Source organism: Dermochelys coriacea, chromosome 2 (genome assembly GCF_009764565.3).
Source record: "Dermochelys coriacea isolate rDerCor1 chromosome 2, rDerCor1.pri.v4, whole genome shotgun sequence".
Lineage (NCBI taxonomy): Eukaryota > Metazoa > Chordata > Testudines > Dermochelyidae > Dermochelys > Dermochelys coriacea.
In genome coordinates this window covers 181735413-181752323 of record NC_050069.1, presented here as the reverse complement: position 1 = coordinate 181752323, position 16911 = coordinate 181735413, and the positions used below count along the sequence as shown (strand labels likewise).

Below are 16911 nucleotides of genomic sequence, written 5' to 3'. Positions count from 1 at the left end.
CCACTACACAGACCTCTGGCCCTTAAGCTAAGAGAGAAACTGATAAAAATAGTTAGGTTGTTAATCACTACGTAGACCAGCACTAGAGCGGGAGGAGACACACGCTTTGCCAGTACATTTCACATAGATTTGCTTACAGCAGTGGAATGGTGAGATTCAGAAAACTTGGGTTCCATTCCAGGCTCTGGAAGTGTGTGCGCTTTAATGGGCAGACTCTTCTACCTGTTTCCCTCAAGCTTGATGCTTTCCCTGCCCTATCTGCTCCAACCTTTCCCTTTCCCACCCCCTTGCTCTAGTCCTATTCTTTGTCTAGCCTACTCACTGCCTCCATTACTCAGTGTTCACATCAAGTCCCAGTTTCTTCATCCAACAAATCCCAGTTCTCCGCCTGCACCCCAACACTTTTTCAGATCCATCACCTCTGCCCATTACTCCCCCCCGCCACACACACAATGGTTTAGTCCCAGTCTCCTTGCCAGAACAGTCCCAGTCTCTCCCTTCCAACTCCCAGTCATAGTTGCTCTTCCTCCACCACCCTTAGTCCCAGACTCCTGTTCCTTTCCACCCCCAGTCTGGCTTTTGTCCCTTCTGCGTTTGAATCAGATCAGCTTCCTTCTCCACACTGACCGAGTGAACAAGGGGGGCGGGTCTTTGATAGGACGGGGCATAGACACTCCATTCTTAGTTCCAGTGCCCAGCCCAGAGCACTGGGAGCAGCCATTACTGGGAAAGTCTGACTTTGCCCCTGCTGCCATGCACTGAAGTATATTCTGTCACTCTGTGGGGCTGGCGTATGTGCAATCCTGTTACATACAGAAGCTGTGAGGAGCTGGGGCATGTCTAGCTGTTCTGTGCAAATGGCACATGTGCAGTCCAGTCACACACAGGAGTTGTGAGGGAGGGAGTGTGCACTCTGGTCAGCACAAAGAACTGACAGAGGCTCAAGCATGCTCAGTGAAGCTGAAATCTCTGGAGATTTACTGCTAAAATCTAAGGAGCAACCCAATAGCTGCGGCAACAAGAGGAGTTGGAGGAGGCAAAGAAATTGCCAGGAACTAGAGAGCCAGAGACCCCTGGAAGGGGTGGCCCTGAAGTCTGTGGACCAGGTATTGACTCAAGACTGCCTTCTGTTTGTTTGTTAACCTTTGCTGTAAAAGAATAAATCTCCTTAACTGAGACTGGGTGTGGTAGTGCATGCTTGGAGATAGGGTGCAGCGGCAGCCCCTCAGTGACAGATGACAAAAGGTTATCCCCGATACAAAGGCTTACTCCCGACCTCTTCCCCAAAATGGACATGTTTCAATACCCTGCTTCAATGCATGGCGGTGCTACAGCTTGCCAGAATTTTTGAACCTGGGCAAAATGTATTTTCCCCTAGCCTTTTTCTTGTAAACAGCTGAACTGTTTTGGTGGAAAACTTTCAAAAACTCAGCCTGAGATAGACACTTGGGCATGGAAGATTTCATCTCAACAGTTAAAATTTGGCAAAGTTATAAGCAAGTGAAAACAGGGTGTACACTGGAAATTGCCAGGCTCCACCTATAAAAACAATATTGTTGTATACTACAGTACTGTGTGTACTGTACATAATGACAATCAGGCAGAATGCATTTAACAGATATTTAGCTGTGGTTCTAAAGACTCAATCTGTATTTTGGGTGTGATGATCACCCTTCAAAAATGTAGAATACTTGTATGAATAGCCAGTTCCAACAAATATTCCACATCTGGAGAAATCTGGTCTGCTTTTCCATTATAAGTGATTTAAAACTAGAAAAATCTTATCTTCGTTTTGCATCCCAGTTCAACTTCAAAAGCAAGAATATGCTTTCAACATTCAAGCCTATCTAAAACTAAACTTCCACTGAGAATTGATATGTAGGCAATGAATCTAACAGAAAAATGGACTGTGATTATACACCAACATTAATTTTTGATAAAATTAGAATGATACAAAATCAGCAATAGCAATGAAATGTACAGTTAAAAACAAAATGTAACACTTGCTGTCCTATAACTAAGCTCAGTACAAGGCACAATAAGACAGAATTGTGTAACTAGAGCATAAGTCTATGCGTTTGTTTTAATTGTAATACTATAAGTGGAATGCTGATTTTTTTAAATGAACTTGCGTTTTTCTTTTAACTAATAAATATTATAGTTAAAAGATTCAGCAGTTATGAACAATAGAGCAGTTTATATAATTTTGGATAACAGTTCAGAGAACAATGTGTTACGGTAACATTAAAGGTTGAAAGACTTGCAGGGTTAAAGAACATCTCACCTGTTTTGAACAAATCAAGGAAGCCATAACGCATAAGTGAGGTGTCAGAAACAGTTTCAGTCTCATAATTAAAATACCAAGTACAGTATATGCCAATAGCTGCAATGCATGGTATACCAGCTGCCAAAGAAAAAAACCAAACACATACACAAAAGCATAAGCTAACATTTTGATACATTTTCATTTGATATTCAAAATACATTTTGAAAAAATGCAAAACTTAAATAAGAGTTATGTATTGCCAAAGTAAAATAATCTTCCAAATTTAAGCAACAGCAATGGATAAGTAGGTTTTGTTACTCATCCTCCCTGAGGATTGTGAGGTTTTTTGTTCTTTTAAGTATGCTTATATGCGGGTAGAAAGGAGAAAGGAAAAAGGAAAAGCAGCATAGAAGGGCTAGCTGGAGAGATGGCTGGATAATCAGGAGGGCAAGCTACAAGGAAGGCAGGCAGGCAGGCAATGATAGATGCAATGTTCCCTGCATGGCCGTCTCCTACCTCACAGGCTGGAAGAGGCTGTTTATTTAACAAATCTAAAATAATTAGTGATCCAGAGATGAAAGATGTGACAAATACAGTTGTTACCATTACTAAATTGTGCATCCAGTAACAAGGCCAGTTATTTGTAACATTGCTCTGATGCTCTTAAAATCAAATATCAATAAGTTCAACTCAGAGTACCAGTGCCAGACTCTTATCTCTCGACCCATCTAACCTCAGACACACATTACCTGAGGAGAACTTGTGATAAAAATGCAGCCACTCCAATCAATATCTCTACCTATTTGAATCATTTAAATATTTTTGGATGAATTAAGATGTTTCTAAAGAGCAAAACAGCATGATGTCCCTAAATAAATCAGGAAAAAAAATAAATAATTGGATGCCAGGCAGCTCTTTAGGAAGCTTCGCTCCCCCCCCCCCCTTTTTTTTTTTTTTTTTTGCACATTGAAGGAGATTCCTTCCTCCAAATTGGAAGCAATTGTCTAAGGGGCGTAGGCTTATTGGAAGCTATTTTCTACATGCTAGCCCCTAGATTCTAACTAGTTTTCTAACTGTAGTAAATATGGAAGGATTTTGTACTTCAGTCTAGGCTTCCTCAGTGCAAATTGCACTGAGTGAATGCTTAATTTCTAGTGATCTGACCCCTCATTTTAACTTAATCTTTCAATTGGCCTCCTGGACAAACAAATTTAAATTTAGGGATTTGAATGCCAAGATGGGATATAAGCCTGTCTACCTAAACTTTGCTGGCTCCACCCATCATCACACAGATGTCATATTAAGTGGGGCTGACTTTTTGAACTTAAAATGGAAAAAACCTCAAAGAAAAGCCATCACTCAAGAATAACAATCAACCAAATACTGAAAAACTGAATTACCTGCATTAATAAAATGTTAGGCATAACTGACAAAGAGCAGAAAGTAAAGTAATAGGATTTGTGTGTGGTAGTTAAGCGTACAAACAAGACTACAGAACACAGTCTTCAAACACATCAAGAAAAAAAATGAAAGTTGCAATCCAGGATATTCTATTTATATCATTCAAATAAAGCATAATATTTTCCCCCATTACAAATAGGAGGTATTTTGTATTTGTTATTTTAAAAAAGTTATTCTGGTGATACTAAGCAAGGAGTAGGGAATTAGACCAAAAAAGCTAAACTTTTGAGAAACATCATAGAAAGATAATTCTCATTTAAATTATATTAAAAATGTACAGTACTTATTCAAATTAAGGAGTCACACATGAAATCAAAGATGAAAGTCTTACCTCACCATGGTTAAAATGATCCTCTCTGGATAAAAGAGAAAAACCCCACAAATAATGTATTTGTTCATTGCACAGAATCATTAATATGTCCTATAGAAGTGCACTAATTTCATTTATGAAATGATCTGATAAATATATATATCACTTATATAGCCCTTTTCAGCCACAGATTTCAAAGCTCTTTACAAGTTGGATAAATATATTGGTCCCATATTTATGTTTTGGTGTATCTCCAATGCTGAAAATGCGCTTTAATACTTTAATTACTTCTACAAACAATCTTTACAGCAGATTAGCTATTTGGACACAGAGCTAGAAACTCCCTATCAAAAGGTAAGTACATGGAACATATCCTACTATGTATTGTTAAAACAAGTCAACCATTTACTTAGTTATGACATGCATGGTTTCTGGCTCCTTAGGAGGAAACCATGTAAACAAAACATTGTTTTTACAGCAATGTATGAAGTTTGTTGAGACCTTAAAAAAGATACTTCCAGAGAACCTTAACTTTGCTATTGAATTATTGTTAATCTGTTTCCATAAACTGATGCACGTATGCCTAATGTTCTTGCAGGATACTTGTGAGAAAAAATCCTCAAGCTCATGAGTTTCATATTTGTTAAAAATCTGATAAAGACCACATGAGCAAACATAAACAAGTCCCAGTAATGATCTATGAAAAAAAGACAAACTCTCAATGTAGCTGAATGTGTAGGATGAAGTGACAAAAATCTCGTTGCCTAATTCATCACTGTCATACATTAGTATCAAATACAGTTCCAAAATTGATTTAATGGAAAAGAGCAGATAGTAATAGACAGAGATTATTAATCTTGGTTCTGGATAAGAAGGCAATGATTCCTTTGGAGCGAAACACCAGGTACTCAGTACTTTGAGAAGCACTCCAAAGTGTTTCAGCAACACAACAAATAATGAGGATTTGACTCTACCCTCTCAATCCCATGTTAAATTTATTATCTATCCAGAGGAGAAAGTTAGAGTGCAAACACTGACAGAACAGAGGTTCATATTTTGCGATCACAAAAGGAATTGGTGTTAAGAAGCTCTTCAGCAGGGGAAGTTTGTATCTGTAGATGCTGCTCATTCTTTATTCTGAGAGCCAGATCACAGGAGAACCATCCAACCATAAACGAAGACAGTTTAGGAAATACGATGAACATTTTATAGGAGCACTTCCTACAGATTAAACCCAAATATCCTGGGGTTTCTAACTTGAACCTGATACTCCAGAAGGAAGGATGAAGATGTTTACATTCACTGTTTGCGGGAGAGAAAGGGAAGGGCAAAGGAGTAGAAATATTAGCCTAAGACTGTACAGCAAACAAATAGAAACTATGGTAATTTAACTCATCAATAAACACAAATACAAATAATAATATTTTTGAATGCTATACAGTAAAGGGAAAACCAGTTCCATTTAGTGAATAGCAAACAGCCAGCCAAAAACAGGTCAATATGCTATTTTGGATCTGAAGTATCTGGCATATATCAGTTCAAATGAAAAGAAAGAATCCTAACATTTCTTTTATAGCAAAAATGAAGGCTACTTACTGGTAACCACAGTTCTTTGAGATGGCTCTGCATATTCACACTTACTGGTATTAGGCCAGCTAGTGGTAAAACCTTCTCCAAGCAGTGTCCCTTAGAGTGCTCTCTCACCTCCTCCACCACCACCTTCCGCTACACCGTTCAGTGTTTCTGAACACATTCTAAAGGCAAAGCCATAAAATGGGGTGCAGCACCATTGGCCTGGAGCGGCGAACTGCCGCCAGTGGGATCCGCGATTGGCTGAACCTGCGGACGCGGCAGGTAAACAAACCGGTCCGGCCCGCCAGGGACTTTCCCTGAACAAGCGGTTGACCGGCTTTGAGAACCACTGCTGTACAATACACATCAGCTACCACCATCGCAGTATTCTTTGGAACTGAAAATGGACCTGGAACCGGGACTAAGTCCAGACCCAAACGCTTAAATGGGACCAATCTGACACAATCCTCAAATCCATCCTTTTGGATCCTGAAGCTCAGACCGGAACAGACTGATTTTGGAGCCTTAGAGAGACTGTTGGAATCAGATGGATCTGATAATGAGGCAAATGATCCGGCACTGCTAACAGTGTACGTCTTTACCTTAGATCTCTTCCTTTTTGGAACCAAGACAGCCAGAACTGAAAGCATGATCCTTGGTTCTGACACAGGCAGTTTTGAGGGCCCGATGGATGAAGCAGTGGGAACCAAAGCCAGACCCAACGCTGGTTCTGACTTCCTGAAACCCTTCAACTGCTTTGATGGAAGTCACAGGAGACGAAACTGGCCTCTTTGTCCCTGGATCCAATCACTGTCCAGGTCCACAGGAATTAGCCTCACTGAGAAGCATCTGGAATCTATTCTGCCTCTCCTGGCAAGCTCAGAGAGTGTAAAAGTCTGGCAGATGGAACACCCAAAAGGAGAATGGCTCTCTCCCAGGTACTTCAGGCACCTAATGTCTGATGCTGGGAAAACAGCAGGGCATGAAACACACCTCTTCATTCTCAGCTTTATCCTCTTCAGTTCCACCATAACCTGGAACCAAGATACTAACAAATTAACTACTTACCTACACAAATCACTGAACAACTCACAACAAACACATGGAGTAAAATGCCAGATCTGAAGGGACCGGAATGGTTCCTTTCCATCCAGGCACATGGTTGGAAGGAACTGAAGTGATAGAGGGTGCTGCGCATCCCTACATGGCCTCACCTTCAGAGATGTGGGGGGAGAGGTAGGAGGAACACTAGTGGACACTACTGGGAGAAGGTTCTACCATTAGGCACCACAATACCTATAAGAGGGAATATGCAGAGCCACTCGAAGATCATCATTAAGTTTAACATCTTAAAAGGCAATACTTACCGTTCACTGAGTTCTTTCTGAGATAAAACCCACACAGTATATTTAATTGCCTGTGAACAGAATGAAAGTTAACAAAATATGGACAAATTAGCATCTTTCTAAAGTATTTCTGAACATTTTAAAATTCTAAAATTAAATTAAGAGGGCTTGAGATGGTACGGTTAAAATATTAGTAAAGGCAGTTTTAATTCAATACGTTTTAGATACACATGCCAACAAAGAATTCTTACTAGACAAGCAGCCTGCATCTAGCCTGTCTGTTCTTGAGTAGATTAAACTGCAATGTTTTACACATAATGCAATATACAACAACAAAAAACAGAATACGTGCAAAATAAAACTATAGTACATTTTTAATAAAATTTCATTTTTAAATTGTTTAGAATAAAAATATTCAAGTTGAACAGGATAATTAGGAATAACTCTGGCCCCTCCCAACTATAAAGGTCCTACAAGCCCTCAAAATAAAAAGGGTACATAAGGGAGGACAAATTAGTCCTAAATGTATATTAAATGTTTAAAACTATCCTTTAATTTTTAAATGGCTGTTTTTACAGGCATGATTTTTATAAGGCAAAATGAAAGTTTTGGCATTCACTTCAGGTGGTGTAGGACTGGGTCAGTGGATTATATCATACAGAAGACGGTACAGCATTTCTTCCAAAAAAATATGGTTATCATTTCTACTGTAATTTACCTAACTCTTCCTTATTTGGATGAATGTACTGCCCTCTTCAGTACACCACCAAAAGAGGGAATAGTTAACTCACTAAATGAATAACTTACCTTCATGATGATTACCCCAAAAACCACAAGAACAATGGGAAGAAGTAACGTCTTTGTGTATCTTATTGGAGTCTGAAATGCAAAGAAATTTTTATTTCTTTCAAATTTAGTTTTATTTACTACCACTCTCACTTTGAAAGCTACCATGCTTTATTCCTGAAATATTTTTCCTCGGGATAGATTTAAATTTCAACATATAGCAAAAACAAGGTGAGCTGAAAGGAGATACAAGACTTCAAGCCCTATCCAGCTACCTAATTAATACTCATAATACTGATACAGCATTTATAAAACTAGTCCCCCTATGTTTAAGTAAGCTAGACATTAACATTACATAAAGTTCTTTTCCATTTTACAATTACCTTTAGAATCTTTCTGGAGGCTTCAATCTTATCTCCAGCTTATTTTCTTTAGTTATCAGTCTTAAGGCTAGAACTAAACAGTGGATCATCTCAAACAAACACTCACTCACCAATTCATTTTATAGCATTCAAAATTTATGATTGTGCCAAGACAAGTTTACTGGCCCTAAAAGCATTTTTACCCGTCCAGCCAAAGTGATTCTCTGCACAGACAAACCACGAGACAGTGGACCTCAAGATATGGTTCTCACCTACTTTTCGTCCCCTCAACATTTTTGTTACATATTGCTTATTATATAAAACAAGCAGTATCACAACATTTAAAGAATCTCTCCTTATACAGTACTTACTCTCTCATCCAAATCTAAGAGCTTTCAAGTCTGAAATCATACTGTTTCTATTTCTTCCCTCAAGAAAATCTACAATGAAGTTAAGTGGACTTAAAAACACACACACACAAACACTTTCATTGGACCCTCATGAATGTGGAATGCAGCTCCTCATGAATGTGGAAACAAAAGTCTTACAATGACAGCAAATAGCTCTCAGATTTGTTGGAAGAAGCAATCACAGTTGAGGTAAAATATAAACAAGTTACCTCTTCTGTAAATCAATTTTTAATAAGTTACCTCTTTTTCCATGAAGTCAAACTCTGCAGCACAGGTGTACATTAACGTATCAAAATCCTTGTAGCCAATAAATTTTGATTTTAGCAGGTTACTTATATGAGCCTGGTAAGAAATATAAAGCAAAAACCATCAGTAAATAAGAAATTGATCTCATATGCTGTAACAAAGTTCTTTTTTCATTAAAGATTTTGCTATTTAGTTCAATAAAAACCCTTTATTTATAGTACAAGCGTAAATGCACCAAGTCATTATTTGGATAGATTAAATGAGATTTTCAGGTACAAAATTGATAGGTTTTCCAAAAAACATACAGCAGAAGATTACAAGAAAAAAAAGTTGATTACCAAGTAACTGTGGTTCATCAAGAGCTTTGCATGATCCTACTTAGGAAGCATGCATCCCCTATCTTCTGTCCCCATCTAATACCCATGAACTTTGGGAACATCTTGGAATACCTAGCTAGCAAACAGCAGCAGCTAACAGGGGAGCTTTGCAAGGGAGTTCTCCAGGTGAAGGAGGAACAATTATGTGACCCTTGAGGTAAGTTTGTTATCTCTAGTGTGTGTGTTTGTGGTGTGCTTGTTGCTTGACTGAAATATACCACATGGTCTGTTTGTTTGGGGGACCATTTGCTGAGCCTAGCGGCAAGGCTGAGAGCTTCTTAAAGAGGCTTAGGTGCTAACAGGCTTAGGGATCAATCAATCCTTAACCAGCGGGCAGGGCTACTCAGGAAGACCAGGGTTTTAAAAAGCCTGCTCCTAAGGAGCTAGGGAACAGGAGCGGCTAACAGGGAAGTTTTGCAAGGGAGTTTAGAGGAGGAAGTGTGAGGAGGGGCTAGAGACACTAAACATTTTTTAAACTTAAAGCCAAAAACACCCCCTAATAAAAACAAAACATCAACAAAGGAACGAGTTGCAGGAGTAAAAAGAATGCAGGCAGAAGTCCAGCAACAGAGTGGGAGCTATCCAGTTTATTGCACCCAATGCAGCATGTATGATTGCCTGCCCTATGGACAGATGGCATGTGTGTGCATTCGGTGCAAGGAGCTCCTGGCCCTCAGAGACCGTGTACGGGCTTTGGAGACCAGAGTGACTGAACTAGAGGAGCTAAGGGACACCAAAGGTACATAGATGAGACTTTCTGGGACACAGTAGAATGGTCCCACCCCCGGTCTGACAGCCTCTGTGTACTGAAGAGGATGAAAGCCGCAGGGAAGGAGAACATCCAACTAGACAGAGGAAAATGATCCCATAGTTGGTACCCTCCTTCCAGATGATGTTCATAGGATATCAGGGTTGGACGGGACCTCAGGAGGTCATCTAGTCCAACCCCCTGCTCAAAGCAGGACCAATCCCCAACTAAATCATCCAATGTTTTTTTTTTTTTGCCCCGATCCCTAAATGGCTCCCTCAAGGCTTGAACTCACAACCCTGGTTTTAGCAGGCCAATGCTCAAACCACTGAGCTCTCCTTCCCCCTGACCAAGGTAGCAGAGGATGGTTTCAATCCATCGACCTCTGGGTTATGGGCCCAGCATGCTTCCGCTGCACCACTCTGCTGTGTGATTTTAGTATTCCATGTCCGTATCATCCTCCTCCTCCTGCACCATCATTAGCTTTATCAGGTGCATTCAGTGGGTCAGAAAATGCTGCCAAAACGTCCACCAGTGTTTCCCACAAACTCTGCCCATTTTGTGAGACAGGAGCAAAAACCCAAGAGCAAGAGAATTTCTTCCAATGGCGAATCTTCCATTTTGCTAGTTCAGGTCACTGGGAGCGTACAGACCACAAGGAGAGCTCATCAAGGCGTGTCCATGGGATGCAACAACTTGCCCTGACGTGCGGGGAAGACAGTCACGTTTTCCCCACATTGCACCACAACAATTTGGGAAGGCACTAGGAAGTCTGGAATATGGTTGCTTGGACTCGGACCTGCAAACTGCTGAGTAGATGCTGGAGCCCAGATATTCAGTGTAGATGCTCAAGCCTGGGGTTCCAAACACAGGGTTGGCAGAAATTTAAAAATTCAATAATAATGGGGGATTTCAACTATCCCCATATTGACTGGATACATGTCACCTCAGGACGGGATGCAGAAATAAAGCTTCTTGACACCTTACATGACTGCTTCTTGGAGCAGCTAGTCCTAGAACCCACAAGAGGAGAGGCAATTCTTGATTTAGTCCTAAGTGCAGCACAGGATCTGGTCCAAGAGGTGAATATAGCTGGACCGCTTGGTAATACTGCCCTTAATGTAATTAAATTTAACATCCTTGAGGCAGGGAAAACACCACAGCAGCCCAACATTGTAGCATTTAATTTCAGAAAGGGGGACTACATAAAAATGAAAAAACTAGCTCAACAAAAATTAAAAGGTGCAGTGCCAAAAGTGCAATCCCTGCAAGCTGCATGGAAACTTTTTAAAGACAACATAATAGAGGCTCAACTTAAATGTATACCCCAAATTAAAGAACATAGTAAGAGAACCAAAAAAGTGCCATCGTGGTTAAACAATGAAGTAAAGAAGCAGTGAGAGACAAAAAGGAATCCTGTAAAAAGTGGAAGTTAAATCCTACTGAGGAAAATAGAGAGGAGCATAAACTCTGGCAAATGAAGTGTAAAAATATAATTAGGAAGGCCAAAAAAGAAAAGTTAGCCAAAGACTCAAAAAGTAATAGCAAAATTTTTTTTGTGAGTACATCAGAATCAGGAAGCCTGCTAAACAACTCGTCGGGCCACTGGATAATCGAGATGCTAAAGGAGCACTCAAGGACGATAAGACCATTGCAGAGAAACTAAATGAATTCTTTGCATCGGTCTTCATGGCTGAGGATACGAAGGAAATTCCCAAACACGAGCTATTCTTTTTAGGTGGCAAATCTGAGGCACTGTCACAGATTGAGGTGCCATTAGAAGAGGTTTTGGAACAAACTGATAAATTAAACACCAGGACCAGCTGGTATTCACCCAAGAGTTCTGAAGGAACTCAAATGTGAAACTGCAGAACTACTGACTGTGGTTTGTAACCTATCATTTAAATCAGCTTCTGTATCAAATGCCTGGAGGATAGCTATGGAAATCATGAAACCCTGGAGTGGTAATTCCTCTCTCACTTCTGTGCAAGTAATCCTATAAATCTCATGAAAATACAATACCAAATATATAATACAATAAAGAATAATAAAGCCAAAATAGGAACAATTATCTTAACCAAAACTTCAACATTATTTTTGAAGATCTTACTATCATCTCTCTTCTTTGTATTGTTAACAATTTATTCTAGCTCTGGATGACATTTGCCAATTTGTTGCTTGTTGATTATTTTACTGTATTGTTTTATTACAGCATCGTTGTGTTTTCCTTCAATGCTTCTGATCAAAACATGCCAAATAGATAAAATGTAAATGTTTAGATTCTGTTTTCATGCAAAACCCCTTAATGATAAAGTAGGAGTGCAGAACAATGTTATCTAAATGTAAAATTTATAAATTCAGTGTTTCCCATGGTTTCCCATAAAGCATGAATAGGTCTTTAAAAATAAGTCACTAAAATTTTTTAAAACTCCGAAGACAATTTTACCAAGTTGTTTGCCATGTGTCAAAGTTTTACTTAGCAAATGCATAGTCCTACTACAGTGGTCAGTTAAGAGCTGAACAAAGTTTCACTTTTCCATGCTAACTCAATTTCTTGGAACATTACATTGGCTCACCAAAAAGTAACAGCATTCATTTATTGGCTTGGTTTAATGTTTAAGTCCATTTCATTTAGGAAGAAAGGAAATGGAATAATAAATTAGCAATCGTCTTAAATATTGTGCAGTTTAAATACCTTATTTCTCAGAGAAGAAGAAAACGTTTAAAGGATTAAATAAGATATGAAGCAACATAACTGTTTAAAATAAAACCTTTAACAATGACTAACATTTAAAAAAGCAGCACTTACATCATCAGCTACTCCAAATATTCGAGAAGTCAAATATTTCAAGGTGACTGTCCCAAATAACCAAGCAAATCCTTCAATGGCCTACAAAATAAAAGGATACATTCAGACTGAAGAAGGACAACAGAAGAAAAAAAGCATACTGGAGTTGTGCAGTTAGTGGAAAAAGTTCTCCCATGTGTTAGGAAAGTGTCAAGAATAAAGCAACTGACAATCACAAGAAGTGTGTGATTTGTAACAAAGTACATTCCAATAATTAAGAGTAATATTAAATCTTTTCCTATTGAAACTGAAAGATCTAGTACTGCTTTATGCACATTGCGCCAAGCACTACAGTTAAGACTCCCTCTTCTCTCCTAGTGCATTAAAACAATATCACAGCAAGAGTGCAGTCAGCAGAAATGAGGTTTCCAGAATCTTATTTTTAGCTCCTTTTAATAAAATATTAACATAATGGTTAACAGTGTAAGTATTAAAAGAGGATGAATAAAAACAAGCTAATGGAAAACAGCAGAATTGAGGCAGATTAGTTACAAATTGAGGCATACATATGGTAATTTTAAAAATTGATATATATCCCATTTTGTTCCTTTCCTGAAATAGTTCAGTTAATCTAATGTAGATAGCATGTCTTTCCATTTTTTAAAATTATTTTATTCTTGTTAATCACCTTTCTAGAGATGGTATTTCTTTTTTCAAGCAAAAGGGTGAAATATATCTGTGACACTGCATCCCATATTCTTTACAGAGATATTATGATATGATTATGACAATCATAATGTATTTTATGCAAGATAGGTCATCAGAGATATCATTGGAAAGATTATGATTTACTGAATACGATTATCCTACTTGTATGCAAATATCATTTTTGTATCTGAAGTTAGGAATATTGACTATATACAGAATATATATCTGTATTACAAAATGTGTTTACACCTGGGGAACGCCCACTACGCAAAAGACACTCAGTCTAGATGGCAAAAAGAAAAGGAGTACTTGGGGCACCTTGGAGACTAACAAATTTATTTGAGCATAAACTTTCGTGAGCTACAGCTCACTTCATCGGATGCAGTGAGTGTAGCTCACGAAAGCTTATGCTCAAATAAATGTGTTAGTCTCTAAGGTGCCACAAGTACTCCTTTTCTTTTTGCGAATACAGACCAACACAGCCGCTACTCTGAAATCAGTCTAGATGGCTGGCTGGGAAGGGCCCATTCAGGTGGATGGGCCATTAGGAGAAAACAAAAGGTCTTAGAGGCTAATCTACCACAGGAAGTCCTTCCTGAGGACGCTGTAAACAATCTCTGACTCATGGTTGCTAGGACCCTACAGGATCATGTGACCATGTCACCTGGTACTGGAATCCATCCTGGGAATACCAGTGTTTTTCCACTGACTAGTGTGGGAACGATGCTTGGAGTCAAAGGGGTCCCGCCCTATGGAAAAGCTATTTAAGGCAGGGGAGTGATATCATCGAGGTTCTTCACTGACTCCCCGCCCAAAGATGACTCCTGAAAACACCCAAGGAACAACGACTGAACTGGGGGGGGGGAAATGCTGGATCCAGGCTGAAGGAATTTTTAGCCTGTGAAAGAAACACATGGGGTTTTTAAGCTGGAAGCAAGGGCAGCTGGCCCCTTAAGAATCTCTGCAACCCCCTGGAAACATCATTTAGGGTGAGAATTTGCTACTCATATCCAACCTCTTTAGTATGTTACTCTTAGATTGAGTTTTTGTTTATTTGCTAGGTAACTTTCTTTGATCTGTTTGCTATCCCTTATAATCACTTAAAATCTATCTTTTGTAGCTAATACATGTGTTTTTGCTTCATCACAAACCAGCGAGTGGGAATCATAACTTGGGGCAAAAGTGTTGTATATTTTCTCTCCACATTGAGGGAGAGGGCGAATTTCATGAGCTTATGCTCTACAGATCCCTGTGCAGCACAAGACGCTATAATTTTGGGTTTACACTCCAGAGGGAGGTGGGCACTTGAGTAATTCCTGAACTGTAGCCTCCCCATGCAGAGCTGATCATAGCAGTGTATGTGCTGCAGCTGGTTGTGCCCCTACCTGTGTGTGTGCTGAAGGCTTGGAGAGAGTTTGGCAGGCTGGTCACAGCCATACAGTGTAAAGAGCACCCAGACGGTGGGTCAAGGGGGCCAGTGGTACCTCAGTTCCAGGTGGCACCCTGGGTGAACCCATCACATTTATTGGCTGCAGTTATAAGAAATTAAACAGAGTTGTTTAATTTCCATAAATTGGACATTTTTCGAGCCTCAAAGTAAAAGGAATTTACATCCATTATTTTTTAATCTAACTAGCATCCTTTAAAATTAGGATTACGATATGGAAATGATCCCCTTTATCATGGTATCCCCTCCAGAATTTTACTGTGTTCATTTTGTTTTGCAACTCTAGTGGGAGCCAATATTTAAATCATACTTTTCCACTGATATTCTCTCCATGATGATGAACTTGTACTATTATTATATTCTTTTAATCCTCTGGAGAAATTTGCTGATCATATCTGTTTCTCAAACTAAATCACTTTGTCAGTATTGCCCTGAAGTCCTAAAGTAAGAGTGCATACAATTTGCTTTTTTAATCAGATATTGGATTATTTTGCAATTTCCTTCCATAGTTTTGTCTTGGAGATAAACCTAGTTTAAGCGATCCAATTCTTATGATTTTGTAAATATTGTAACTAATTAGAAAATTCCTGTATTTTTAACTTCTAACAACTCTTACAGTGTGAAAGTTTTTAGTTCAAATTTGTCAAATTACTTATCCATTTTTTTCCTTTTTGTGTCAGTTTTCCTTGTGGGATATTAGTTGATTTTGAAATATTGATATTCAAAATATTACTTCAAACGATCAATTCTCACATATTCACTGCATTAGAAATACATGGATAATTTCCTGATTTGGCTGACCAATGAGTGGTAGTTCTTTTCTGATAAATTCTATTGGATTATCAATCCTTACCCATAAACTGACTTCTCTTCTGCTCCTTTTCAGCAGTTTTGGACTCAATTCAAGAATACCCTAAAATAATAATTAAAAATTAATGCACCTATTTTATGATATTTCCAATCATATTCTAGTAACGCATGAAAAAACTATGTATTTTTTCTACAGAGCTTGACATGTCACCAAATGAACATCCTTAAAAAGTAAAGTTCAAACCCATGTAACCTGTCAATCACATGACTGAATATCATCAGAACTGATACTCTTATTATTGCAGTTTCCATACACTGAATTAGAACCAGTCTTCTCTCTTCCAGGCAAGAATCTATTATATAGAGGTTCAAGTTTTCTTGAAAAAACATCAAAGGCAATACAAGCACAGAAAGCGTGACTATTTTCACCAGCAAAAAGAAACTTCAAAGTGAGGAATAATTACTAATTAAAGCATAAAAAAAATGTACACAAAGAATCCCCAAGGGAAGATGAGGTAGAATGACAGAAAAACATTACTAAACACAGAATCACTAAGTTTCCCTGCGTTTTGTTACTAAGTTACAAATTTGTTACCAAGTTCTAAATTTTCCTCTTGTATGCCCTCTTCGCCATTTTATGACAGCAAGAACCCTTACCATCAGTGGATGTTATGAGCAATAAAAATCAGAAATGGGGCATTAACTGAAGAGATGTAAGAAGCCTACTCTATACCAGACTAATGGCTATATGACATCAAGATTTCATTACAAATGGTTAAACAGAAAGTTTTTTTTGTAACTAAGGACATTTTAGCTTTTAGCTAACAAAGGAGCCATGGGTGTGGCTCAGCATCCCTTTTTCTCAGAAAAGATCTGAGACACAAAAAGTTAAAATAAAGAGACAGACATTGGGCTACCCTCTATACTTCCAGGATGGAACATCAAGAGAGACTGGTGTGGAAATAGGCTCTCTTTAGTGTCCTCCTACTAGCCTTGATTGATAATTTTGTCGTCTTCCTTCCTGGAGCAAGTACATGATTTGCTTAGGTAAGTTTTTTCTGTAAAAAAAATAGGGGAGAGGAATATACTGGATGACAAACCTTTAATGGTTTAAATAATGCTTGTAGTGTGTTCCTGAGTGAGTGGGCTTTCCAAGACTGTTTTCATATTGACATATAATTTCTGATTATTGTTGCTTCTGTTATTGGTCATACTGTTCTGTACTATTTGCAGTTTTGGAAAAAGTATATGTTTTAAGATTTTTTTTTAAATCT

The 16911-nt window shown here is 38.6% G+C and overlaps 1 protein-coding gene across 3 annotated transcripts in view; it reads right to left on the bottom strand.

The window, feature by feature from the left end:
* DPY19L1 (dpy-19 like C-mannosyltransferase 1) overlaps positions 1–16911 on the bottom strand; it is a 99442-nt gene that overhangs the window by 25484 nt on the left and 57047 nt on the right. For 2 of the 3 annotated variants that reach the window (XM_043508750.1, XM_038390117.2), the window contains 7 exons: positions 15681–15740; positions 12694–12774; positions 8754–8855; positions 7763–7834; positions 6977–7026; positions 4059–4083; positions 2285–2404 (listed from right to left, as the gene is read on the bottom strand). In XM_043508750.1, coding sequence (XP_043364685.1) covers positions 2285–2404; positions 4059–4083; positions 6977–7026; positions 7763–7834; positions 8754–8855; positions 12694–12774; positions 15681–15740 — 510 coding nt within the window. The other variant, XM_043508751.1, reaches the window with a different exon arrangement.